This window comes from Mixophyes fleayi, chromosome 10 (assembly GCF_038048845.1).
Source record: "Mixophyes fleayi isolate aMixFle1 chromosome 10, aMixFle1.hap1, whole genome shotgun sequence".
Lineage (NCBI taxonomy): Eukaryota > Metazoa > Chordata > Amphibia > Anura > Limnodynastidae > Mixophyes > Mixophyes fleayi.
The window spans coordinates 57,986,327-58,014,324 of record NC_134411.1 but is presented as its reverse complement, the minus strand read 5'-3'; the positions used below and the strand labels follow the sequence as shown (position 1 = coordinate 58,014,324).

Below are 27,998 nucleotides of genomic sequence, written 5' to 3'. Positions count from 1 at the left end.
CCGTTCTGCAAAAGATCTGCGTCTCTCATCCACCCTCATTACATCCTCCCATTCCCGGTTACAGGACTTTTTTCGGGCTGCACCCACTCTATGGAACTCTCTCCCTCGCACAATAAGACTCTCCTCTGTTCTACAAACTTTCAAGCGTTCTCTGAAAACCTACCTATTCAGACAAGCTTATAATATTCCTCAACCACCATCTTAACCTCACTACCTTTAGCCTGTTACACAATTTCACACAAGACAACTACCCCCGGAATAACATTGTTGTGTGACAGGATCATTTAGCTTATGAGTCACCCTACCTTTGCAGTCTGGCTGGGCCAAGATGCAAAATGTATACTTAACCTCATGTGTCAATCTCCCATTGTCCCATAGATTGTAAGCTTGCGAGCAGGGCCTTCTCACCTCTTTGTCTGTTTTACCCAGTTTGTTTATTAGTTTATTACGTTTGTCCCCAATTGTAAAGCGCTACGGAATATGTTGGCGCTATATAAATAAATGATGATGATGATGATGATAGTTCCTGGGAAGGCTGCAATGTACAACTTTGCTTTTCTGTTCTACAACAGAAGTGCAAATAAGTGTCCCAATTGGGGTCTAAATATTAATTGCCTATGCCGAGTCAAATATTGGCTCATACTCATTTAATGCAACAGTAGAGGACCACAAAATAATATTTTTATCTCACTATGAGGACTGCTCTGTCAGTACTAATGGTTTCAACTTAAAACACTGTGCAGATGCACTGTGACAATGCTGTCTTATGGTATGCAAATAGCCTCTTCCAACACACACAACCAGCAAGAAAAGATCAAAATGTTAAAACCCACCTTCTGCCAACAGATTACTTGTCAGCTCACTTCTTAGCAATGTGGAAGCTTCAATTCTTTGTTTCAGTTTCATAACAGGAGATCGCTGTAGCCGACCAAGAGGGTTTTTAACACCTTAAACAGATACATTTAGAAATTGATAATCAGGATAAAGAGGTTTTATGTAACATAACATGTAAAATCTTTTTAAAGGTTTCTTTCATACATGTTTTGCAAACAATATTAATTTAAATTTGCCAATGCTGCACTGTCATACATAAATAATAGAATATGTCAATTGCATTGTCCAAGGGTTGTGTCAAGGAAGGGTTGGGATGCTGGCTTGGTTACATTTATGTTCACAAATCACAATATCCTTGATGCAGGATTGCTTGATTTTTAGTTTGCTGTTTTAACTGTTTTACATTTTTAATTTTATTAACTTTTTCTCAGCTCAGTGATATCACAAATTAGTGGACCCGCATATGTGTGCATTATTTATTGTGCAGTGCCAATTGTATTCACAGTCATTTACAAATTGCCTTATATCAGTGGTTCCCAAACTTTGCAGTTCGCGGCACCCTTAGGGGCACATTCAATTTTCGGCGGAAACGCTGAAAATCTCGCGGTCTGCGCATTATTACCATTATTACGGTAATAGTGCGCGGAAAAAACGTTATTACGGTAGTTTTCTCGCTAGATTTCAGCTCGCAGCTCCCTGAGCCGCGAGCTGAAATCCAGCTAACTATTACCGTAATAACGGTAATAGTTTTAACGCGCCGCGGAAACCGGACAATTGAATATGCCCCTTAGAGTCTCCATAATTTTCCAAGGCACCCCTCCAAAATAATTATCGAGCAGTCCCGTTTTATAAGCAGTCAAAAAAACGTAATAAGTATTTAGGTCAGGACAGAGATACTTATTTAGTTGTATGCAAAAATAATACACATAAATCCAAGGGAAAATAAATTAAATTTCTGTCAAAGAATAATTTACAGCTAACACACACTGTGCCCCCTCTGCATCACCACACACTGTGCCCCCTCTGCATCATCACACACTGTGCCCCCTCTGCATCACCACACACTCTGTGCCTCCTCTGCATCACCACAAACTCTGTGCCCCCCCTGCATCCACACACTCTGTGGCCCCCCTGCATCCACACACTCTGTGGCCCCCCTGCATCCACACACTCTGTGCCCCTCTGCATCCACACACTCTGTGCCCCCTCTGCATCCACACACACTGTGCCCCCTCTGCATCCACACGCTCGGTGCCCCTCTGCATCCACATGCTCGGTGCCCCTCTGCATCCACACACTCGGTGCCCCCTGCATCCACACACTCGATGCCCCTCTGCATCCACACACACTGTGTCCCTCTGCATCCACACACTCTGTGCCCCCCTGCGCCCACACACTCTGTGCCCCCCTGCGTCTACACACTCTGTGCCCCCCTGCATCCACACACTCTGTGCCCCCCTGCATCCTCGCTGTGCCCCCTCACTCTGCCCCCTCTGCATCCTTTCTGCATCCTTTCTGCCCCCTCTGCATCCGTGCTGTGCCCCCTCGCTCTGCCCCCTCTGTATCCCGCCATGGACAGGAAGAAAAAGAAAAAAAAAAAGAAAAACTTACCAATATTGTGGCGCCCCGGGACCCAGCATCCTCTCTCCTGCCGCTTCTCACTAAATATGTCGGGCGTGATGACGTCAGGAGGGAGGAGGTTGCTGGGTCCCGGGCACCGCCATATTGGTAAGTTTTTCTTTCTTTTTTTTTTTTCTTCTTCCTGGCCACGGCACCCCTGTGACAGCGCCGCGGCACCCCTAGGAGCCGCGGCGAACAGTTTGGGAACCTAGGCCTTATGTGATGAGCACAAAGAATTACTTAGAATTCAATAAATCATACATATTTGGAAATTACAAATATTCCATAATATATTATTTGCAAATTCAAGACATGTTAAAGGTGCTGGGGCCGTGATGTGCAAAACGATTGGACTTTCACTATATTTACTCATAAATATACTAGGTATCTTACTTTCCAATTCTGAGGTGTAACCGTGATCCCTGAGCTGTTCTTCATGTGCTGAAACAGCTCTTCTGTTCTGAAACTGCTTGAGACGCATCCGGGGTTTAAGCAGGTTTTCTAGAAGCAAAAAAGGGCAGTAAAATTATTATACCAAAGACTTTTTTTTATATTTGTTTGATAGCATTCATTCTTAGTCCCTCCTCACAACCATTTGTCATTCAGGCAAAGATTTACAATCCTTTATTGAATATATGTGGTTTTACAAACTGGCACACTGCAACAGCTGCTGTTTGACTGACAGTAATTTGAGTAGAGATCAGTGAAGTTTTTCACAGCTGTTTGACAAAAAAATACAAGTGTCAGATCAAAGTCCAACCTCCTATGTCTTTGGTACCACCCTTTTTAATAAAAAAAACTATTCTGTCCTAAAATACTGTTCAGTTTAGCCTTCCTTATGGTTTAAATAAATCAAGATGCAACAGGGAGGGGAAAAATGGACCTTATAGATTTCGCCACATTTGCAAAATTAAATGTCTTTCTATTTCACAGTGTCCGGTGCTGTTTAAAGTTAAAACCAAACGAATAAATAAATACATAATTAGAAACCGGTCAGCATGACCCATCATCAGCCAGTGCTATACAGCCTAACCTGTTTTTTACTAAAACAGGGAGCCTCAGGACTTTTCAGCACTGTCATGGTCCCTCTATGGGGGTGGGAGGCACAATAACTCTGCGTGCCCTCTCTTTCAGAGTCTACCATGCACTGCAATGTGCTAATGCTCTTCTAGACCCACCTGGTCTATGGGGGACAGGGTAAGGTACAATATTTGACTGAAATTAGGCCAAAAGGAAAAAAATACTTTTTTAAAAAACTTTAATTAATGAAAAGACTCCTCCAAACCATCTTAATCACGTTATTCATTATTTTATTATACTGATCTGACATAAACCACATGGAAAAAAACAAAATCCTCAAAAAAATCTACCCACTAGCACTCTAATGCCACACTCTACACTAAATTATATATTGTCTAACATTTGGAGTATGTCTGATTATTAAAGAAGATGGAAGAAAATATGTTTTTATAAAAAATATTTCATGAAGTGATGAATGAAGGTTAGGGGAACCAAATCTTTAATTTAATTAAAGTTTGAGAATTGTTTCTGTGTCTTTTTATTGTTATTTTATAGGGGATAGGCTAGGACTGTGTGGCTATTTAACTGTCTTACACAGAGGTTGGTAGACAATTTTGGAAGGGAGGGCAGTTTATCGTTAGATAATTTGTATGCATTACAGGGCCATCTTTTCCATTGGGCACGATGGGCAGCTGAGAATAAATAATCCTGCAAAAGAAAAAAACCTGCAAAAAAACCCTTCAAGGGTCTCTGAGCAAGTACATCTATCTATCTCTATCTCTATATATCTATATCTATATCTGTATCTGTATACATCTATATATCTATATATATATATATCTATATCTAGGGGCCCCGGTGCACTGCTTTGCCCGGGGGCCCATAATGTTGTTAAGATGGCCCTGATGCATTAGGACTGTTTTTATTACAGATGGCAATTTTGCGAGTGAAGTGTGTTATAACATTATTTGGAGTGCAACTATTTTTCTTCAAAAGTGCAACATATAGGTTCAGAACTGGTTCCATTAAAAGAAAAACATGTGACCTAATCTCTTCTCTTGGATAGTGTAAAATTTAAGTCCTTTTGCAGAGTGGTAATGGCCATGCATGTCAAGAACACCATTAAAAATATGCCCACTCCACCAATATTATTTCTATAATCTTACTCCGCAAAATTGAATTTTTTTTTTGCACTGCACTGTAAATTGAGGAGCACATATTCCATATTTCATTGGTGATGTCATCACTCTTGCAAAATATTCCTGTCTATCTGTGACGATTGTTGTTCCTCCACATATTTGGCAAACCTACATGGGAATTTAGGTATACTTGCACAATCGATGCACAGAGCAAGTTCAAAGCTTTATGATTGGCAGTTTTGTGCTTCGTAAATTAACTCCTTAAACCGTTTTACTGCAAGCAACAAAATTGCTTTCCTACCCATCTTCTCCAGCTTCCTCCCTCTATTAACCCCTTTCTCTTCTATTCTTGCTTTCTCAAGTTTCTCCTCCTTATCATTTATTTTAATAGAGAGTTTACAATTAACATTTCATTTTCACATTACAAAAGTTTTAAAATTGAAAACGTGCACTATAAAAACAACTGTTTCAAAATATTCAGATAATCTATACCAAATAGAATTTTGAAAGCATGAATGCTGCACAAAAGTCATGAAATAGATATAGTTCATAAAAATAGGATTCTATGTTTTAACCCTAATTCACCTTTTAAAAATATGTTACATAAGGAGAACGTAGTTGTGGGCAATTGAGCATGTTGCAAACTGTGGGGTGGGTGGGAAACATGCTCAATTGCATATGTACTATCCCCACCCCTCAGTAGACGCCCTATTGAAGTGTGAAATGGATACATATGAACAGCATGATCAAAGCACCATGTGACAGGTACTTGACAGCACTGTTTTCTAAGAACAAACATGCTCTCTATCTATGTTCTAATTTTTGCTAGCATTTTATAGATTATTATGGATAAGAAGTTTTTACATTTTTACCATATTAACAATATGACCTATTGGGGATAAAATACTAGGGTACTATACACACCATCATTTCCAAATACTTCTGCGTTGTTGTCCTTTGCTTCTGATGCGCTCTCCAAATGGATAATTCTACTAGGTGAAGGAGTAGGAGAACATCTTTCTGGGAGACTCCAGGAGTCCTCAGATTTTCTTTCCAATAAGGGGTCGGTGTGTTCGAGAACGGCAAGGGACCTTCCAGGAGAAGCCTGGATTTCCATACATTTATTTTTAAGCTCTGCATTGAGTTGTTTCCCAAGATCCTTCCAAATCAGTCTTTCTTCTTTGGGATTCTGTGTTGGTTCTGCTGCTTTTGGAGATGTACTTTCTGTTTCAATACAGAATTATAGAATTCAATACATAGATTATCTTTGGATACTTCAGCACTAAATTTTCTAAACTGTGAATCAAAGATTTCAGATTATTAGTTTTATGTCTGGAATCACAAATACCTTCACCATGTCTGCATAATATGTATGCATGGAAAGCTAGCAAATGCAAACTGCAAACTCATAGATAGTAAAATTAGTAATCAAATCGCACTGTATTCAAATCTCAACATATATGTAGTCAACACAAATCCAAAACTAATAAAAAATATTTAACTCTTTGTAGTTAAGGTTCTTACAAATGTTTCTGAATATTTCCCTAGTAAGAAGTAACTGAAGAATTAAAGGGTTTGGAAGCATTCTTTACCATCCTGCTACTTTCTACTATGAATACCAGAATATGCATATAAAAGTTTTCCTTTCTTTTATGAACTTAGGATACCCCTTGTGGGAAGCCACTTGCAGCGGTTGGTTGAAAAAGAGTATATTACAAATATGGTGGATGCAAAACAGGCAATACAAGAATTGTATTGTACTAGCAACAGCGTGGAAAGGTGTTAACCACACTTCTGTAAATATTATATTGTAAATAGAGTGGTCCACTTAGTGCTCAAGTACAAACATTAGCAAGGAATGTGTAACTAAGTGTATGCTGGGGCTGTAACGGGAATATTTGGAATGAGCTGGAGGGGGAGCCTGGTGAAGTGGATAAGAGGTGTGAGCAGACGAGCCTCCCCCTCCAGCTCATTCCAAATATCCCTGAAAAGAGTATAATATCTTATTTTCTATGCAGACATATACACAAATCCCTGGACATTACTCTTCTCCCCCACCTTATATGGCATGATACTAGTCTTTGTCCAAACTGTGAATGTTAGATGAGTTTTAGACTAAAGACCTTTAAGGTACATCTGAATAGATCTGGCTCACATCTTGTACAAGGGCTACATCTACAGAGGCCTTTGTAACTAACATCTCTTAAGACAGATTTTAATATCCTTTTGTTGGTCACTTCTCAGATATGCTGGACTCAGACACACACTCTCTCATTCACTCTCTGACCACCATGTACAAGCCATACCATGTACAAGCCATAAGCCATGTATTTCATAAGCCATTTTGGGCTGTGGTAATATTTGATCATAAGGGGATATATAATGGTTAAATGTGTACACAAGATGACATAGCATAAAGAGAATTTGTTGTTTGGCGGTAATTGTGGAAATTGTGACATGGGAAAGATTGTTGTTTGTACTGTGGACTTGTGAGTACTGTACTGTATTGCTTGTTACTTTGTAGAGATGAAATATATGGTTTATTAGGATTTTAGTTTTATATTGTGGAGCAGTGTCACAATAAAATAATATTCCCTCCTTTCCCTTTCTCACTAGGCGTTCACCTGGTGTGATGGCAGCAAGTAGATCCAACTTTAACTAGCATTACTCCTCTTGTCAACCATGGATCAGTCTACAGGTCAGTACTGTCAGTAGTAGTACTTTTTTGACCTCTTCTAGTAAAAACTGTTAATTCGGAAACAAGGTATTACAAAGTGTGCACAAAATCCAAATACTGTTTGTCAATCTCAAAGAAAACACCAGCATTTGATATATGGATTAAGGGAGAAGTTTCTAATGAATGTGGTGATTTGCTAAAAAAAAAGAAAATAGCTATCATCCCATACACCACCTGCAGTGGCAAGAAAAGGCTCAGACCATGCCTTTTTGCTAGTAGGAGTCCTGCTAGTGTTGGTATAAGTACTAGAATGGCCATTACAAAACAGAGTAACCAACATGGTCATGCATTTTCCTTAATTCCCATGCACCACCTTACCACTCAGGTGTAGGTCTGTCACCTTCAAAACAGCTACATGATTGTATGAAAAGAACACTGATGTTAAAGAACAATTAGGGAATTTTCAGAATCCTAAAGAGAGTCTGAGGCCTTTGTGATGCCACAGTAAGTAGAGGTAGGGACATTTATAATATATGGGCACCTCCTCCTTCTTACATCATTTGCAGCGAGTTCATTCAAGTAGTTTTTCAAAAGGTGGAAAATTGGTTTAATAGCAAGCAGCCCAGCATCAGCATGCAGCAGAATGGATATATACCTCATGCAATCTTCACTGTCAAAACTCTTATCATCAAACTCCTCTTTATTAGTACCTAGTCAAGCATCCAATTTTTCAATATAAACTGACTCTACTAATTCAATACTTTATTCTCAATAAACATCCTCAATCAGTATCATGTTGTACAGCAGATCACTAAATCCATGAAAACTATGTTAGGACTGGATCAGCATCCAATTTCCATTTTCAATGCATCAGGTTTAGTTGAGGTCATGTGTCCATGCTACCAAATTCCATCTTGATTCCATTTCTCCCAAACATCAATTCCTCAGCTGTACCGGAAGGTTAAACAAAAAGTAATTTAGTCCCTAGAAAACTCCATTGTATCAACTATGTGGACAAGCAGTACTGGTCAAACAAAGAATACATGACCGTGACAGTCCATGGGAAGGTGTATTGCCATCAGCAGCATCAGCGCCGGTAGCTTCATCATCATCCTCCTCCTCATCCTTTCAGCATATTCGTGCTACCACACAATGCAGGTGTCAATCTAGAAAAACTCAGGAATGTCATGGTTAAATGGCTCAACTGACCAAGACTCTCCTCAGGATTCCTCATAGCTAACAACAGAGTGAACATTGTGTATGCATTATGACTGGGTGAATTTCAATATGTACCATGATTTGCACACACAAAAACTTGGTGGTACAGGTACAGAATTCCTTAAAAAATGATAAGTCAATGTAAGGGATGCTGTCCATGGCCTGTAAAATTTCTGGGCATTTTCAACATTCAGCAATTGCAGCTGCAAAAATAATATCATTTGCCATGCCACCATGCCACTAACTGAAGAAAGAGATTGTAACAAGGATGAATTCCACACTTTATATGCTTCAGCATTTAAAGGAACAGCAACATGCCATCAAGACTTGCACATCAAGTCATGAGATAGGGAGAGGAGGGACATATTACCTTAGTCCAGCACACTGGAGAATCCTTACTGTTTTATGCAAGCTACTGAAACCATTAGAAATTGTAACAAATTAAGTCAGTTCAAACACTGCCAGTCTAAGTCAAGCCATACCCCTATGCAAACTACTGTAAAAGTAGCAGGAGACGCTGAAGGAGGAGATGAAACTTAGCAATTCTGTAAAGTATGCTGGCCTTGTAGATCAAGTTCTTTATTCACTTCACCAGGGTTTGCAGCATCTTAAAATTGGATCACTAAATTTTGGCAACCATGCTTGACCCTAAGTTTAAGTCATATGTTATGTCTTTCTTTCCAAGTTACACAAATCTTCACAGATACAAACAGCTCCTTGTGACCAAGCTGTCTTCTCAAGTAGCACATCACATGCCACCTGCTTCAGCTTCTCCTGAAAATGCTACTGCCCAAAAAATACTTATCTTTTCTAAGAGTTACACTAATGGGGGTATTCAATTGTTCCTCCGGGCGCCGCCGGAACGAGCGCGTTAAAACTATTACCGTTTATATGGTAAACTTACGCTTAAAAACCGTTAATACGGTAGTTTAATTGCTGAAATTCAGCGAGTAAATTACCGTATTAACGGTAATAGTTTTAACGCGCTCGTTCCGGCGGCGCCCGGAGGAACAATTGAATACCCCCCTAAGAGTCTGCTTTGCACACACAATAAACTTGGTGGTGCAAAATGGAAAGGTACAATCGTCAAATACCCACTTTCCGTAAAATTACTGAAGAGGCAGCCTCAATAATATATATATATATATATATATATATATATATATATATATATATATATATATATTCCCACCAAATTTCTAAGCTACACAGGCGCTTATAAATGTGCAACCACAAAGTGATAGTGACAAAAAAATTGTATACTCAGTACATGAGATGGCAGCTCCCAATACAATCGACACCTATCTGCAGGTATCAGCCTAATAAAATACAAAAAGAGAAAGGGGCGCCAACATAGTGCATTAAATGTATAACATCTTTGGGATAATCCACAAATGTGCAATTCCCGTACCAGAAATTCAAATTCAAATAGCCTTGAATAAGTGCTCATAGACCTTCACATGAATGTGGTCTGTAACGGACCGCTATAATGTAACGTCCTGACTCCAGCAGGGTCTTCTCCCAGAATAATAGCACCACTTCGAATTGGCTAAAACTCAAAAAGAAGCCAATAAAGTGTAATACCATCACAACAAGTGAAATGTAATAGAAAATTTTAATACAAAAAGAGGCAATGTAGCCTCAGCTGCAGCTTAAGTAAAATATGCTCGTACATAAAACACAATATAAAACAGCTTATCTGTCCAGTCTCTCGTGCAAAGATGAAACAGCATGCAGGGCAAAGTTAGCCAGTGAACCCACACTAATGCACCAGTCCAGAACAGCGTGCAAAGCGAAAACCCCAACGCGTTTCGTCCTTTCAATAAAGACTTTCTCAAGGGGTAAGATTAGTACATCCACGCTGATCTTAAATAGACAGAAAATCCTCCTAATTAGGATATCGCCGGGAGATGGGCGGAGTCCAACAAGCGCGATACCTCACTTCCGGTATCTCACTTCCGGTCGGCGGACAATGTAAATAAAGTACTGTTGGACATAAGAATGCATAACAACAAATCCACTTAATCTTAAATAGTCATTTAAGATTATTTAAGATTAAGTGGATTTGTTGTTATGCATTCTCATGTCCAACAGTACTTTGAGTCCTTATTGCACATTATGTGTTTTCATGTATATAGGAGTTTATGTACTAGATAGGGTTGTATTCTATATGTACCTCATTGTGATTGTTATTCATTTCCCTGAATATGTATGATTAATTAATTCCTCTGGTTATTAATAATAATGGAAAGTGGTTCCTCCTTTCATCCAGTTTTGTCTCGCTACTTGTTTATGACACAGGTCATTGCATGCGCTGTTATGCGTGTGCACTTGTTTCAGTCTTTATTTCAGTCTTTTTTTCAGTTGCTTGTCAATCTTTGCAACTTTATTTACATTGTCCGCCGACCGGAAGTGAGGTATCGCGCTTGTTGGACTCCGCCCATCTCCCGGCGATATCCTAATTAGGAGGATTTTCTGTCTATTTAAGATCAGCGTGGATGTACTAATCTTACCCCTTGAGAAAGTTTTTATTGAAAGGACGAAACGCGTTGGGGTTTTCGCTTTGCACGCTGTTCTGGACTGGTGCATCAGTGTGGGTTCACTGGCTAACTTTGCCCTGCATGCTGTTTCATCTTTGCACGAGAGACTGGACAGATAAGCTGTTTTATATTGTGTTTTATGTACGAGCATATTTTACTTAAGCTGCAGCTGAGGCTACATTGCCTCTTTTTGTATTAAAATTTTCTATTACATTTCACTTGTTGTGATGGTATTACACTTTATTGGCTTCTTTTTGAGTTTTAGCCAATTCGAAGTGGTGCTATTATTCTGGGAGAAGACCCTGCTGGAGTCAGGACGTTACATTATAGCGGTCCGTTACAGACCACATTCATGTGAAGGTCTATGAGCACTTATTCAAGGCTATTTGAATTTGAATTTCTGGTACGGGAATTGCACATTTGTGGATTATCCCAAAGATGTTATACATTTAATGCACTATGTTGGCGCCCCTTTCTCTTTTTGTATATATATGTATAGATATATATATATAGATATATATATATAGATATATATATATAGATATATATATATATATATATATATATATACACACACATGTCCATGATATGAAATCTGACATCTGATAATGTCAAAGTGAAATGTATTGATGTTAATAGGTAGATAGAGATTTGCTAGTGTGGCTTTGCTTGTGAAAGCAAGATGTGTAATGGGCAAAGTCAAGAAAAATTACAAATGGAAATGCCAGGTTTAGCTTAGAGGGCTATGATACTGGATACCAAGAACAGCAGAAGAGACTTAAATACAGGATACCAGAGAATCAGGGAGCAAAATAAACCAGCAAATATACGGGTTATAGGACATGAATATCTGACACTTTCTTGTCTATCCAGGTGTCGTAATAGTTAGGGATAATTAAGGGGAGTGATACTAATCAGACTATGGCTCAATATCAAACATACTAAAAGATGCAAGCACAGACCTGAATCCAAGAAGTGCCAGGAGACCCGGCAGAGGAGGCCATGTAAGCATGCCGGACCCCGGACCCTGATAGACAAGCTGGAGGGTCCAATGCATGACACTTACCTTGTAGTCTGAAAGTGGAAAACTTGATGATCTGCACTGTTCTTTCCAATCCTCCCACAAGAATTGGGCTCAGACTTTGGCATATTTTCTTCTCCCAGTCTTGCCACTTGATGCACAGTGGTTTTCCTCAAACCTGTATCATGACATCTTTTCCTTTGTGGTTCTTTTTCAGGCATAAAACCTTTTCTTGTGGAAGATCTGGCAGGGACACCATTAGCACTCACAGCTTCAGCAATGTTGTGCCATATTTTTGTTTTGAGTTTGGAGGAGGTCGGTTTGTCAACATCGAGGCTAGAAGCAAGGGCAGAAACAGTTGTAGGCTTAGGAGTTCCACTAGATCCCAATATATTTAGGCTGTGTACCTGGTTTCCTTGACACCCTCAGTGTCCTCAGTGTCCCTCAGTGTCCTTGACTCAGAGTGAGGGCTGGACTAATTGGGTGTATTGGATTGGTCTTGGTCCACTTTTAAGCTCTCAGTGCCGTTCACTCATTTGCTACCCTGACATTTATCAGAGTTTAGTTTTCTACATTTATATGTATGCATCAACCTATAAATATAAACCTATACTATTGCTTGAGACCTGGGTACAACTAACAGGCGCAGGCTGGCAGATGGCAGCCCGGGGGGCGCACAGGCGGCCGCATCACTTGTCATGTGATGCGGCCTCATCACATTTATCACCGGTTTACAGGCGATATTGCTTCCGGGGGGGGCGGACGGCCGGAGAGTAACATATGCCGGCCCTAACAGCTAAGATTCTGAGTGGCCCAGCCCGCCCCTGACAACTAAGTACTGGTGAGCATATCTATCTTTATGGAAATAGGGGATGCTATAGGTAAAGTCTAGAACTTCAGTTCCATAGAATTATCAAATAAGTGGTGGCATATATGTTTGCGACCTACTTCTGATGATTAAGTCTTAATTATGGAGTATCCTCCTTCTCCTTCTCTTGTGTCTTGTACCAGAGCTGAAACCTTCCTCTTCAGATGAGTCCTGCTATTTTTCAGGCCTTGCAGCTCTGGCTTTTGCCATAGCTGTGGCTACACCTCTCTCTCTTCTTCTGGTTTCAGCTTCTACTGTGTCTGGTGCCCACTCCTCTCTGCTTCACTGCATTCACAGACTTTGCGCTGTTCATTTGGGTTATCTTGTGAAAAAAATGTGTCCTTTCTCTCCCTAGACATCCTGAGCTATTACTAGGTCTACACTAAATTAAATATCTGAATGCAATTTAAATTAAGAATCTAAACAAAAATAGACAAAATTAACATATACAGTCGTCAGCTGGGTGTTCTACTTCAAGACAGTAATGATGAAGTTTTATGGCTCCTGTTGTGCTGATTAAGGACCATGTCATTAATCGGAGCTTCAAGCCTTCACGGACCTTATTGCTTTCAGTACCTGTAGTATCATGGAAAGAGATGGGGAAAGGGGAATAGGAAAAACCGCTCCACACAGGATGGTACCCTACCTCACTAAACGTACCCTACCCCACTATAATGTGGGGGAGTGCTAAGGTCATGTGTACAAACATATAATACAATCCAAAGGAGGAGAAGAAGAATAATGAATTAAATAAGCACTCCAGGTACGTATAGGTAGTGAATTAATACATATTATTTTTATTGGTATACATTAAAAATGGTACGTACAGATATACCACACAAATAAAAAAGCGAAATATAAAAAAGAGATTATAGTGTTGAGAAATATAGAGTTTAAAAATAAGTTGACCCAGTGGTGGAGCCGATCAGAGTTTATGATATTTCCAAAAGGAAAGTCACTGATATAGAATCTCTTGTGGGAATATACAGCACAAATTAGTCCATAAGTGTCAAAATAGAGTGGCAGAGATTAAACGTATTCTGCCTAGTGACAGTGTATCGCTTATATAACTCTCAATATTTAGTGTTGTGTATAATATAAATGGTACATGGCAGTATTGGCCTAATATATTCCCCACATATAGAGATTGTGTTAGATTATCATGTATCTTGACAAGTATTAGAGATTCATAAAGCACGAGCCCTATTTAATGTATCACAAAGTAGCCAAAAGTCTAATGGCTAATTATCATTTGTGTGCACCTATTTAGGCTGATAAATAGTGGCTCTAAGAGTAATTGGGTAACTCGTATTTAATAAGTAATCTCTATGCCAATGGTCTCCGCATTAAGGCGCTAAGTTGCTAATAATATGATATTCCATTAATCTGCTGTATTAGGATGGCGAATATAATAGCGCTGATGGAGTGTTTATGGAGGAATCTAGCTTAGACATGTTCTGCCTAGCAACAGCGTGTCGCCTGTACAGCCCTCAATAATTAGTATTGTGTATAGTATGAGCTGTAGATGGCAGTATTTGCCTAATATATTTCCCATGTACAGAGATTGTAATAGTCTCTATACCATCGGTCTTCTTATCAGAGCGCTAAGTCGCTAATAGTATGTTCCCTTATGCTATTACATTGATCTACTGTACTGGATAGCGAGTCTTATAGCGCTAATGAAATATTTATGGAGGAATCTGCATATCAGTTTATGGATCTGTGTTAGCGGCAGAACGCCGCGGTCGGCTCCACCTACTTCCGGGTCTGACGTCACACAGCGTGACGTCACCCCGACGTACGTTTCGCTATTGCTTAATCATGGAATTACTGGGCTACTGATAGTGAAAGACTTTTATACTACTAAGAACCAATCAGTTTCATTTATGGATTACATCACTCCCAACGGAAGTCTATTGAAAGAATGCATGGCATTATATTGGGATTCTATTCAGGACAATTAGGTGAGTTTAAAACATCATTATATCCAGTTATAAATTTAGTATATCACATATATAAACATCTTATATTATGATTAGTTCAAGTTGTTTGAAGTAGAGCGGAATATGTTATAATTATTATACAATATAGGACCACTTATGTGTATTTATTCCTATGTCATCATAGGTTACTTGTCACTCAAATCATGTATAAGTTACATATCAAGGGTTACCTGAATATTTATTGAACATTTGTTAGAACATTAGTCTAATAGTGAGGGTGAAATGTGATGAAACATATCGATTTTTTGTGTTTATTTATCTTAATTCATTTTATATTTTTTTAGATTATATTATTTTTCAATTTTCTGGTGAATAATCTTTTATATTTTATTATTTTTTATTTTTTATTTATTTTGTTTTCTTATATATTATATATTTTTTATTTATTATTAGTGCAGAATAGCATGACCCACTAGATTGTATGGATATTGCCAAGTGAATTAGGGACCAATACAATTGGTCAAGTTAAAAAAGTATAAAAAAACATAGTATAAAAACAAATATAAAAAGTAAAAGGTGATGTTTGTTGTGTATTAGGTCTGTGACGTGAAAAAATAAATAAATTTTTTTTAAGAAAAAAATTATTAAAAAGTTATGTGATTAAATTATTCATCAGGTTCGATTGACCATGAGTGCATTGTCTATATGTTTGTCCAGATTGTCTTCTGGTGTTCCTTCACAGAAAGGTCCAATATATAATATATAATAAAGATATTCAATTTCACCCTCACCATTAGACTAATGTTCTAACAAATGTTCAATAAATATTCAGGTAACCCTTGATATGTAACTTATACATGATTTGAGTGACAAGTAACCTATGATGACATAGGAATAAATACACATAAGTGGTCCTATATTGTATAATAATTATAACATATTCCGCTCTACTTCAAACAACTTGAACTAATCATAATATAAGATGTTTATATATGTGATATACTAAATTTATAACTGGATATAATGATGTTTTAAACTCACCTAATTGTCCTGAATAGAATCCCAATATAATGCCATGCATTCTTTCAATAGACTTCCGTTGGGAGTGATGTAATCCATAAATGAAACTGATTGGTTCTTAGTAGTATAAAAGTCTTTCACTATCAGTAGCCCAGTAATTCCATGATTAAGCAATAGCGAAACGTACGTCGGGGTGACGTCACGCTGTGTGACGTCAGACCCGGAAGTAGGTGGAGCCGACCGTGGCGTTCTGCCGCTAACACAGATCCATAAACTGATATGCAGATTCCTCCATAAATATTTCATTAGCGCTATAAGACTCGCTATCCAGTACAGTAGATCAATGTAATAGCATAAGGGAACATACTATTAGCGACTTAGCGCTCTGATAAGAAGACCGATGGTATAGAGACTATTACAATCTCTGTACATGGGAAATATATTAGGCAAATACTGCCATCTACAGCTCATACTATACACAATACTAATTATTGAGGGCTGTACAGGCGACACGCTGTTGCTAGGCAGAACATGTCTAAGCTAGATTCCTCCATAAACACTCCATCAGCGCTATTATATTCGCCATCCTAATACAGCAGATTAATGGAATATCATATTATTAGCAATTTAGCGCCTTAATGAGGAGACCATTGGCATAGAGATTACTTATTAAATACGAGTTACCCAATTACTCTTAGAGCCACTATTTATCAGCCTAAATAGGTGCACACAAATGATAATTAGCCATTAGACTTTTGGCTACTTTGTGATACATTAAATAGGGCTCGTGCTTTATGAATCTCTAATACTTGTCAAGATACATGATAATCTAACAAAATCTCTATATGTGGGGAATATATTAGGCCAATACTGCCATGTACCATTTATATTATACACAATACTAAATATTGAGAGTTATATAAGCGATACACTGTCACTAGGCAGAATACGTTTAATCTCTGCCACTCTATTTTGACACTTATGAACTAATTTGTGCTGTATATTCCCACAAGAGATTCTATATCAGTGACTTTCCTTTTGGAAATATCATAAACTCTTATCGGCTCCACCACTGGGTCAACTTATTTTTAAACTCTATATTTCTCAACACTATAATCTCTTTTTTATATTTCGCTTTATTATTTGTGTGGTATATCTGTACGTACCATTTTTAATGTATACCAATAAAAATAATATGTATTAATTCACTACCTATACGTACCTGGAGTGCTTATTTAGGTCACTATTCTTCTTCTCCTCCTTTGGATTGTATTATATGCTTTCAGTACCTAACAAAATCAGGAGGACATTGGCCACTGGCAGCAGAGTAAATGGTGTGGTTTGGGATTGGGGCAGTCATCCAATGGAATCAGTGACTATGGCTCTTTAGTGTAAGGGTGTTTAGTAGGCTCTCTGTGCAATGAACATCCCAGCCTTTATTTCTAGTAGTATCGTCCTCCTGTGTGTTTTTATATTTCTTTGAATAAAATATAGTGCATTTGAAATAAAAGTGAGGTTTGAGTATTTTTTTATTATTTTGTTTAGTTGTCCTTGCTTGTCTCTGTGTTGTGTGACAGAAGCTCTGGGCAAGAGGTTAATGGCAGGCACATAAGTCCCAGGTTCCTGTCATTTGTATTTTAAACACCAGGGAGATTGTTTGTATCTGAGAAAAAGCTTCTCATTTGGTTTCTCAGCTTCGGGAATAGCTGTTAATGAGTCCCTGGTGTTTTGTATGGAGAGAGCAGGGTGGGCTCCATACAAAACAGGGCTGGATTTACCACTATGCAACCTAGGCACTTGCCTAGGGCCCAGCGGTCCCCAGAGGGCCCCCCCAGGGCTGGCGGTGAGACCAACCTTTAAAAATGGGCCACTACTTATGGGGCAGTGCTATGTGCTTGCCCCCCTGGGCTAAAGTCTGCCAGCCAGGGCCTGAATAAGGCTATATGTTATGCTAAAAACTATAGTGCTATGGATTTTTTCAGGGAGGGGGCCCCAAACCAGTATCTTGCCTAGGGCCCCATGAGGTCCAAATCCGGCTCTGATACAAAAGGGCCAGTCCAGGTCTTTGGCTCTGCAGACTCCCAGCAGAGTAATCAGGGCACACGCTTATAAAAGGCTCCAGCCCTGATCTCTCACTGTCTGGGGAGGAGATCAGGGGTCTCCAGAGAGAAGCTTCAATTTATGCTGTGAGTTCCACTTCCTTGATTTACAGTGAGGGACATTAGGCCCCTCACTCTAGAGAGTGTACTACACCGTGTTAGCTAGTAGCCAGATGGCTAGGATTTTGTTTATGATTTTGTTATGTGTTGCAAGCTGGTGAATAAAACTAGCTGAGGCTATTAACCTGGAATGTTGGACTTATTTGATCTCTCTGGCTGAAGTGCAACCGTCTACCCCAGAGGACGGCGACCCCAATACAATTATACTACAGTTGATTAATATTTGTTTTTCTTGGTGAGTGTTTTTTTTGCTGTTTACTGTATTTCCCCTGTCCTTGGTTTGTGAGTGTATTTGTTTGTTGTTTTATATTTCCCCTGTGGTTTATTTGTCAGTCTATTTGTTTTTTGGTTTGTCTTCCCCCTGTCTGGAGAGGTGGGGAGCCTAGGGAATGTGGTGAGGAGGAGAGAGAGGAAGTAGGAGGTGAGGAGGAGGAAGAGGTAGGCCCTTCTGCTGGCAAAGCTAAATCCGGGCGCAATGTGCAGTTTAGTTTCCAAGAAAACTGTGCACTCATTCACAATTTAGTGCGCGTGTTTGAATGCATTTTGGGGAGCCTAGGTGCAAAAACCACGTTTGTAACCTAGAAGTAGCTGTGGTCACAATTATGGGACGCTGTTAATGCAGAGTTCCATTGAAAATTGTTGCTAGCGCATCAGCGACATAAAGCACAGGAAGAAGGAAAAGATGGCAGAGGATAGGTGAGCAGTTGCAGGGACTAGAGGTGAGCCTGCTCTTGTCATGTCCTATACAAGTTACAAAAAGGAGTTCAAGCAGCTCATCCCTATTGAACTGCTCGAGGGAATTAATGTGCGGGACACCGAGAGACCTGTGTCACAGATTCAGGCTGTTGAATAATGGTGCAAATGTTTAAAATTATGTTAAAACCGTTATCCTTCAGCATGTAAAAATTAAATTTTTCTGCACATTGCAACCAGAAGTCTGAATACTTTAAAAATAAACATTTTTTCCTGCTTTAATGTTTTTTGCACAAAATAAAAATATTATCAAACATTTCAAATATTTGTCCACACAGCCTCCGCCCCAAAAGGAGACACCACCAACGCCAGCAGCAGCACTCGCTACCCAGGAAGAGGATGACTCTTAGAAGGTAAATCCACCTATGTTGTAGTGGAGTGGGTGGATGCTATTAATCATTTGCCTGTAATGTAAATCACCTGTAACTGCTTTTGTCCAGATAATGGTTATTAATGGGTTTTTGTTTACATTTTCTAAGGAACATCACAAGGTGCCAGGAGGGACACACCTGAAAGACAGTGCAGCCATGGAGTCAGAGGACTTCTTAATCTTACAGCCCTTTGGCATATTACAAGAGCCTGTGCATGCTGCACAAATCCCACCACTTCTACACCCAGCCAAACTCAACCAGCTCCTGTGCCCAATTTGGCAGAATCTATTCGGAAATTTAGCAGGGTGCAGTAGACTTTGGTGCAATTTCACCAGGACTCCCTGAGAGGTATTCAGCACCAGCTGACTAAAGGCTTTAGATGCTTGCCCAATATGCAAGACACCTAACAAAGGATGTCTACATCATTCGAACGCATAGATGCCAGCTTGATAAAGCTAAATACAGGACTAAACAACCTAATTGCGGCTCTGCGTGAACTCTCAGGAAATTTATTAAACATGTGTGGCCAATTATTGGCACAGGTGCAGGTGCCCTCATCTGTTGGCAGCATGGTCAGCACAAACCCAAGTCCGTCATTACCCACTACTCCTGTACGTAGCAATGGTAGAATCAGGGGTGCAGATGACCATTAACCGTCCGGGGTTAAGTCACCAGAAAAAATAATATATATAATTGATTTGTATTTATGGTAAAGTGCCTTTTTTAATTTAACAGCACAGACCGTGTTATTTCTCTTTATTTACATTTAGTTAGTTAATTAATTTTTCCTTTATGCACACTGTTGTTGTTTGCTTGAGTAAGCTGGGAACAGAACACTTATATTGATTTTATCATTCAACAATGCCTAAATGATTATGTCAACAAACATACATATACCCATAAAATAAGGTTAATGGTGTTTGCATATGACATTCATAATGATGTTGGTTTTACAATAATAGGTAATAATTAAAAACAAGGTTACTGGTAATTACACAATAATTCCACTTACTTTAAAATCATTCTCACCTGAAAAATAAGTATGGATGATTCTCTATGACCTGGCTCCCCACCTCTGTTTTATGACCATCAGCTGGTGGAATGAGCTCATCTGGTTCCTTACTTTATATTGTGTTAGGGGTATACTTTGGTTCAGGGCCAAATTATGCAGCACACAGCACCATAACACCTTATCAGCTACCTTAACTGGGACATAAAGAAGCACACCGCAGATGTATCAAGGCACATGAAGGTGGACTTCTAAATACCAAAGGTAAGTTCTATTACCCCTCTATGACAGAGGTGTCATAAACCAGGACTGACACCCATATCCAGAATCTCTTACAATTAAATATAAATACATGTAGATGATTGCAAACGCACATAAAACACCAATCACCGAAATAAAACAAACCCATGTGGCCTGCGCAGCCTGGTGCTGTGGATGTTCCTCTCTTCCTGTCGGTGCTGACTCAAAAATCAGATGTTCCTCCAAAACAACTAAAACGACTTTTCCAACCATTTTCAAGCACCCTCAGAGTCATGGGCATTTGGGACCCTTTTTATAGTCCTTATTAGCCTGCATAGACCAATGACTAATGTGTTTGCTAATCACGCCTATAAAATGTAGTGTCTTGCAGTACAACAAAAATGTAATTTAAATGGTGACCCCCATCTAGAAATAATGTTATAAGTGTATAATTATTTCCACATTATACAAATATAAGTATTAGGTCACTGGTGATGAAGTAGAGATGAAAAAAACCATTACATATAATCTATAATTAAATATGGTCCACTAATTTATTCTTAAAATCAATTGTGCCCAGTAGGAAAGTTCCTAATAATTTTTGGCCTTCTACAACAAAAAAGATGGTTTATTGAAACTTCCATTGTGTATCCTACTATCACCTATAGAAAGTAGCGTTTTGTATCTGGTGATTTTGAATTCAAAGTTTGCAAAATGGCAGCTTCATACATTATGCGATTTGTAGAGCTAGAGTGGAAAAAAATCAGGGCCGCGATTTGTGGCGATTTTGAGAATGGCGATTTTGAAAGAAACACATCTTTACATCAAATCGCTGGTTAATAAATCAGTGATTTTAAACTTGAGAAAATCAATGAAAATGCAAAATTGCAATTGATATATTTACCACTAGGCCTGTAAAGCATCTTCACATTAAAATGGCACAAATCTCAAATTAAATATCTAGGCACGCCTTGATTGAGCCAAGCAGTGGATTACTTTTGAAAAACACTGTCTTAGTGCGCTGATACATATTGCTGCATGGACCCCATCTCTGCCATATGTAGCCCATCCCACGACTGCCCCGACACTGGCTTAATAGAAAAAGCGGAGACAATTTAAATGCATTATCTTAGACGTGTGAATAAAAACAATGCCCTGATTAGAGAACTGACTTCATTTGAAATTCTCTGTACTATTTAGTAAGATCCAAAACACTCCAATCCCTCTATATAGAAACTCCTGGGAAATGACGTTTTGCCATCTCCCCAGAGCTACTAAAATCTGGGAGCAGGATTTAGAGTTACAGCTAGCTGCCCCTGTAAATGTTAGCATTGTAAATGCCAGGAAATCCCTGGCATTTATGGTGGAGTTGTTCAAAGACTCGACCATTTTTCATGGAGGTGATAAAAATTTCTAAAGATAATTTGGGAGAGGGAGAGCCCAATGACCCAGACTTCTGGATTCTAAACATAAGTAAGGTGTCAATTTCATAATAAAAATCCCTCCTAAAGCACTCCAATAAAGGGCAAACGTGATTACCCCGGTTAAATGAAAATCCACTATTCTCCCATCAGTTACGGATTGGTTTAACTGATTAGATTTCTATATGTCAATGAAAGATGTCACTTTGGCCACATTGGATCAGCTGGCTGAACTTAAAAAAAATCAGATACATATAGTGATTATAATATTTAAATTGAGTTATTTTAGTACGTCAGGTGTGGTCAGGAGACAATTCCTACAGTATTGTTTTCTCTTGAATAACAGGAGCACAGGACTGCCACCCCCCTTTCCCCTTCCTGACATGTTTTTCTTGTTAGTCTGTTGGAGTTTCCTACTCCCCCTTCTTGTTCTTATTTTCTTTTATATTGTTCCTTTGTTTTTTCAAATAGAAAGAAATGAAAAGTTTGGGGTGTTTATTATACAATGCTTTTTGTTAACTTAGCTGATATTTATCGATTTCAATAAAAAATAGTTTATATAAAAAAAGAAAATAAGGGAAGCAAGGGAACATAACAAAAGTATGGTTTAAATTGAAGTGGAGAGTCAAATAAACTGAAGGTTAAAGAGCCAGAGAGGTAGCCAGACAAAGCCAAGATACAGAATTAAAAACTGAACAAATTCAGAAGTCAGCTATGATAGACAAACCACGGAGATTTAACAACTTAAAAGATCAGTAGACAACACTGGCAGGAAGAGAACAAACAGCATGGTGGGCAATCATTTTCCAATTTTAAGTCTCAGAATGTATGTACAAGTATGACTTAATCTTAGAGAAGTTATCCCTTACGGGAAGTATATACCTGTTGGCATTGAATGCATTCGAACCTTCAATGCAGGTGTTGGAGAGTCAGCAGAATTATCCACAATGTCTCCTAAAAGAAAAAAAAAATGATTTAGTTAATAATAATGATAACTTAAATGGTACAACATGCACAGCCAATGATGATTCCTACAATTACACTTATAGGTGATCTGAGGGCATGGGAATAAGGAGGAGTCATCTGCATGTAAAATATATTGTTTCTGCTACCAGTAAAAAAAAAAAAAAGTTACTTATTATAATATAATAACTAATTTAACTTTAATTTATTGACACTTTTTCCAGTATAGAGAATGAAACTACAGGATGTGCATAATTTACCCTTTCTGTGCCAGAGATCAGGTGAAGTTTGGGCACTATGCAGCTCTGGTCAATTTCTAACAATACATGTTTACTGTGCATGTGGAATGCTTGGATGTAGGAATTTTCTATATATGTGATTGCTTTGTAATTAGGAGCACCATGCCTAAGAGATACTTTTTATTTTCTGGTTTTCAGAAGTTTCTGGATAATGGGTTTCTGTATAGAAGATTGCCATGTCATAAAATAAAAAAGGACAAGAACAGTATGACACAAAGGGGCATATTCAATTAGGGTTCCGGTCCGCAGTAACGCGCATTACCGCGGACCGGAACCCTAATTGAATATGCCCCTTTTCGTACGCAACCCTATGGGCTGCGAACGAAAATCCACGTTATTGCGGTAACGTGGATTAAGTTCGCGGCCCATCCCGGCGCGATCTCGCGGACCGGAATTGTAATTGAATATGCCCCAAAGACAGAAACAGAAGGTAAGGGAAAATAGGGGTTAATAATTTCAGCAACCTTACACATAATTATTGTTTTTACATTTACAAACTAAAAGATACACCAAATGCACTATGCAGTCAGCACTATACTCAATAAGATATATTAATGTTCAAAACAGTTCAGTAAAAGTCTCCCTTAATCAAGTGGTAGAACCTGTTCCAAATAGAAACAAGGATTAACACCACATGGTTAATTATGTGGCAGTATCAAAATGGAGGGAAAGTTAAGTAAATCAAAGAGGTAAGGGGACTGACGAACTGCCCAAAATCTGCTTAATTTAGCACAAGATTGCTTAATTTAAGATTTTATAGATCTAAAACATTCTTGCATTTGATCTATTGTGGCTCTCTGATGTTTTCTCTTAGTGGTTATCGTTCCAATTTTGACAAATAAAATAAGATATGCATGAAGAAAAAATTTGAAAGCCTGCATATAGGTATTAGTTAGCAATTCATTAACATAATGAATATGTTTATTAACGCAAGCACAGAAAAGATCACAACATTTTGATAGCAGTCCCTTTTCTTCGTATTTTTGAAGGTTTTATTGGGTAAGAGTGTTATGCAAGCACCAAGTACACAGTGTTAGTTGTGAGTGTGCTACATTTCTGAGATAATGAGGCAGAGGCAGTGAGGCAGAAGTCCTAACTACTAAGCCACCGTGCTGCCCCATGCTGACCATGAAACAAAGTCAAATCAAAATCAAAAGATTTATTAAAAAGTTGCTAGTAAATGCTTTCTATAGCATTTATGGATAAGATCCAGGATTATATCAAAGGGAAGTCTGGTACCAAAAAACTACAAAGAGATATTGGCACTGTCAGGATACACGTGGCTAAATACCTAAGGTGGATTTCAATGATCTGGGCCTCTTTACCAGCAAAGCAAATTGTGAAATGAGATCCAACTCTGGGACCAAAGACCTGAGATACAACAGTAGCAATCATAAACAAAAATATAGAACCTGATTCATCAAGGGACGTATCTGCCAATTTTGTGCGTATTGTACACAAAACCACACTGCGCATGCCCAAAAATGGGACTTAAGTAAGCAAAATAGTGAGATACAAACAAACAAGTACCCAAAGTAGTGATGCTGGGGCTCGGCTTCCTGAAAACTGAGCCAAACCAAATATCGGAGATCCGAGTACCGAGCCGAGCAAGCTTGATACTTTTGTGCCGAGCAAGCTTGATATTTAAAGCGAGGCAAAACGTCATTGTTGTGTTGTCGGATATTGAGAGTTTTTGATTCTATAAGTACCACCCTCCACGGAAATCCGGCGCCATTTCACAGAGACACACAAAAGGGGTAGTAGGGTTCTTGGCAGTCTCCAGTTCAGTTAAGTTAAAGAGAAGGGTTGGCAGTGTTGTTCAAAGTCTCCCGTGATATTCTACAGAGTTATAGCTTTCACAGAAACAGGAGAGTTTGCAGTTTTCAGGGCTGAAACAGAAATAATGAGACTGGCAGTGTTCTTAAAAGTCTCCAGTCTATAAAAAACCCTAGAATGGTTCAGAGAAGGGCGACAAAATTGATAAAGGGTATGGAGTCATTAAGTTATGATGTAAGGTTAGTCAGTTTAGGCATGTTTACTTAAGAAAAGAGACATCCAAGAGGAGATATTATTACTATGTACAAATACATTAAGGGTCAATACAGAGAACTTTCATGGGAACTTTTTACCCCAAGGACTATACACAGGACACGCGGTCACCCCCTAAGGTTAGAGGAAAGGAAATTTCACAGCCAGCAAAGGGAGCGGTTCTTTACAGTAAGGGCAGTCAAGATATGGAATTCATTGCCAGAGAAGGTTGTGATGACAGATTCAATAGATATGTTTAAGAAAGGGCTAGACAATTTTTTTGCGGAAAAGTGTATCTAGGGATACGACCGTTAATTAAGATGAAGGATAGTAGTGGATATAGGGTAAAAATAGGGCTGCAATATTGGGTCTGGGGGGATTTTCACAATTAAAACAGAGTGGCGGTTGCTTACTCTGGATCAATTTCAAATATAAGTGAGGGATCGCAGGAGATCCAAAATAAGTTGAACTTGATGCACTGGTGTCTTTTTTCAACCTCATCAACTATGTTACAATGTTACTATGTATGTTACATTCTACTGTGCCTTAGCTCACACAGAAACAGGAGAGGTGACAATTTTCAGTGCTGAAACAGAAATAAGGCTGGCAGTGTTCTTAAAAGTCTCCAGTCACATTGTACTGTGTTATTGTAGCTCACATAGAAACAGAAGAGGTGGCAGTTTTCAGTGCTGAAACAGAAATAATAGGGCTGGCAGTGTGCTTAAAAGTCTCTAGTCACATTGGACTGTGTTATTATAGCTCGCACATAAGCAGGAGAGATTCCACTGTTCTTGCTAGTCTACAGTCTACGTGCCATTGCTCATTGTCAGTGCTGAAATAGAAATAAAAGGGCTGGCAGTGTTCTTAAAAATTGGGGAGATCGAGCACACAGACTCCTAGCCCGGATATTACGTGATAAACACACCCGCAACCACATTATCTCTATCAGGAACCACTCAGGGGACCTTACCTATGATCCTAAACATATAGCTGACATTTTCAGAGACTTTTACTCCTCTCTCTATAATCTCCCACCTCAAATTTCAGATCCCATTTCTTTACAATCTTAAATTAGTGACTTCTTATTAGAGATGGTCACTGACCCCCGTGTTTTGGTTTTGCACTCGGTTTTGGATCTGGATAACCTTCGTGTTTTGGTTTTGGTTTTGCAAAACCGCCATTGCGTGTTTTGGTTTTGGTTTTGGTTTTGTTTGGTTGTTTTGCTATTTTCGAAAAAAATACAATTTTTTTGGTCTAAAATAACCTAATTTAGTGCTCCACCAGTTTCTTAGATAAGTGAGGTAATTCTAAAGCAGAAAAACACTCAGATCTCTGGCGCTAATGTATCCCGTGTGTACTGTATATTATAGCCTCAGGATCGAATGCAGCAAACTCAAAAAGAGGCAGTGTTAAGCCTCTAAAAATTATATATAGCAAACAAAGATAGAGAGTTGCGCAGAGTTACCAATTCAAAATTTAATAAATGGTATAGAATAACAGACAGTAAAAACCCAAATAATGGGTGTGGTGTACACACGTAGAAAATCTGTATATTAGATATATGCCTAAAAAAGGTTCAGAATTGACACAGATAAAAATACAAATACAGATCAGCAAGTGAAATTGTTAAATACATGAGCTATATAGCATACATAAATGAATATTTGGCACAATGTCACCTAGGTATTTAATACAGGTAAATATATGCACTAGATCTCAATAATGGAAAAAAGGAATATGTATAAATCCCCAACTCATGAGCAAAGGGACATCAAAATAAATCCAGGTGCCTTTTTAGGCAAAAAAATATTATGCACGGTGTCTCTTATAAATTACTCATCAAGATATAAATGTGCCAGCAAAAGAGTCTTTGTATATGTAGATCCCTAAGGATTTGTATATGCATCTACTGCAGTGAGTAAAGTATAAAATCCTTGGCCGTTAGAACAGTCAGTGAATATATACACTATTGAAGTACCAATGTATCACACAGTTGAAACAATCAAAATAGGAGAGCATCAAGTTGGTAGTTCTTCTTACCGCTGCAGTGGCTGAGTGTGATTTAAAACCAACGTACTTCCAAAGATTGCTTAAACAGTCTTATCACCGGTGGTTCACGGCATCTAGTTTTAAGGATTTACCTTATCATCATATCGTCATAGGCATAACTCAGGCAGTATTGCAATACACTCACGGTCTTCGGTGCGCACCTCCAATATGATCCGGGCAAGTCCAAATTCAGAAGGAAAAAGGTTCCGTTTGGTACTTGAATATCTCTGCCATCAATAGGCTCAAAACAATACAGGCAGCATGAACAAGGCGACGCGTTTAGTCTGAACTTCAGACTTTCTCTAGCCATAAATCACTGACTCAGTAGCTGCCTTTTTAAAGGGAGTATCTCATTAGACATAATTGTCAACACCTGTTTAGATCGTGGAGACCTTAAAAGTGCATATATATTTGTGCAAGGAACCTTGTATAACAAAAAAATATATATATAACACAACACAATATACATGAAAACAACAAACAAAAACAATCCATCATTTATTTGTATCAGAATTAAAATATGATACAATATTAAAAAATCATAAAAGTTATTATAATAAAAAAATATAAAATATATACATTTTAGGATATTAGTTTGAATAGTAAATTTAGAACTTCTTAGCACATTCTGAAATATCATAATATTAATAGGGACTAGACATATATTACAAATTGGCTAGATTAAATGCATAGATATACTTAATCTCCCCTGATCTACAATATCATGAAAATCATAATAAACCTCT

At 38.5% G+C, this 27,998-nt stretch overlaps 1 protein-coding gene and 1 long non-coding RNA gene across 2 annotated transcripts in view; one reads left to right on the top strand and one right to left on the bottom strand.

Moving 5' to 3' along the window:
- The window catches only part of CARMIL2 (capping protein regulator and myosin 1 linker 2), a 1,059,949-nt gene that overhangs the window by 26,212 nt on the left and 1,005,739 nt on the right, over nt 1-27,998 (bottom strand). Inside the window, exons 36-39 of the mRNA XM_075188807.1 lie at nt 22,796-22,867; nt 5,538-5,837; nt 2,848-2,955; nt 834-947 (exon numbers count right to left, since the gene is read on the bottom strand). Of these exons, the coding sequence (XP_075044908.1) occupies nt 834-947; nt 2,848-2,955; nt 5,538-5,837; nt 22,796-22,867 (594 nt within the window). The remainder of the gene's footprint in view (nt 1-833; nt 948-2,847; nt 2,956-5,537; nt 5,838-22,795; nt 22,868-27,998) is intronic.
- LOC142104246 (uncharacterized) lies at nt 6,318-19,970 on the top strand. The gene is made up of 4 exons (XR_012679543.1): nt 6,318-6,409; nt 7,230-7,311; nt 19,151-19,225; nt 19,352-19,970. It is a non-coding gene; the product is annotated as an uncharacterized LOC142104246 (long non-coding RNA).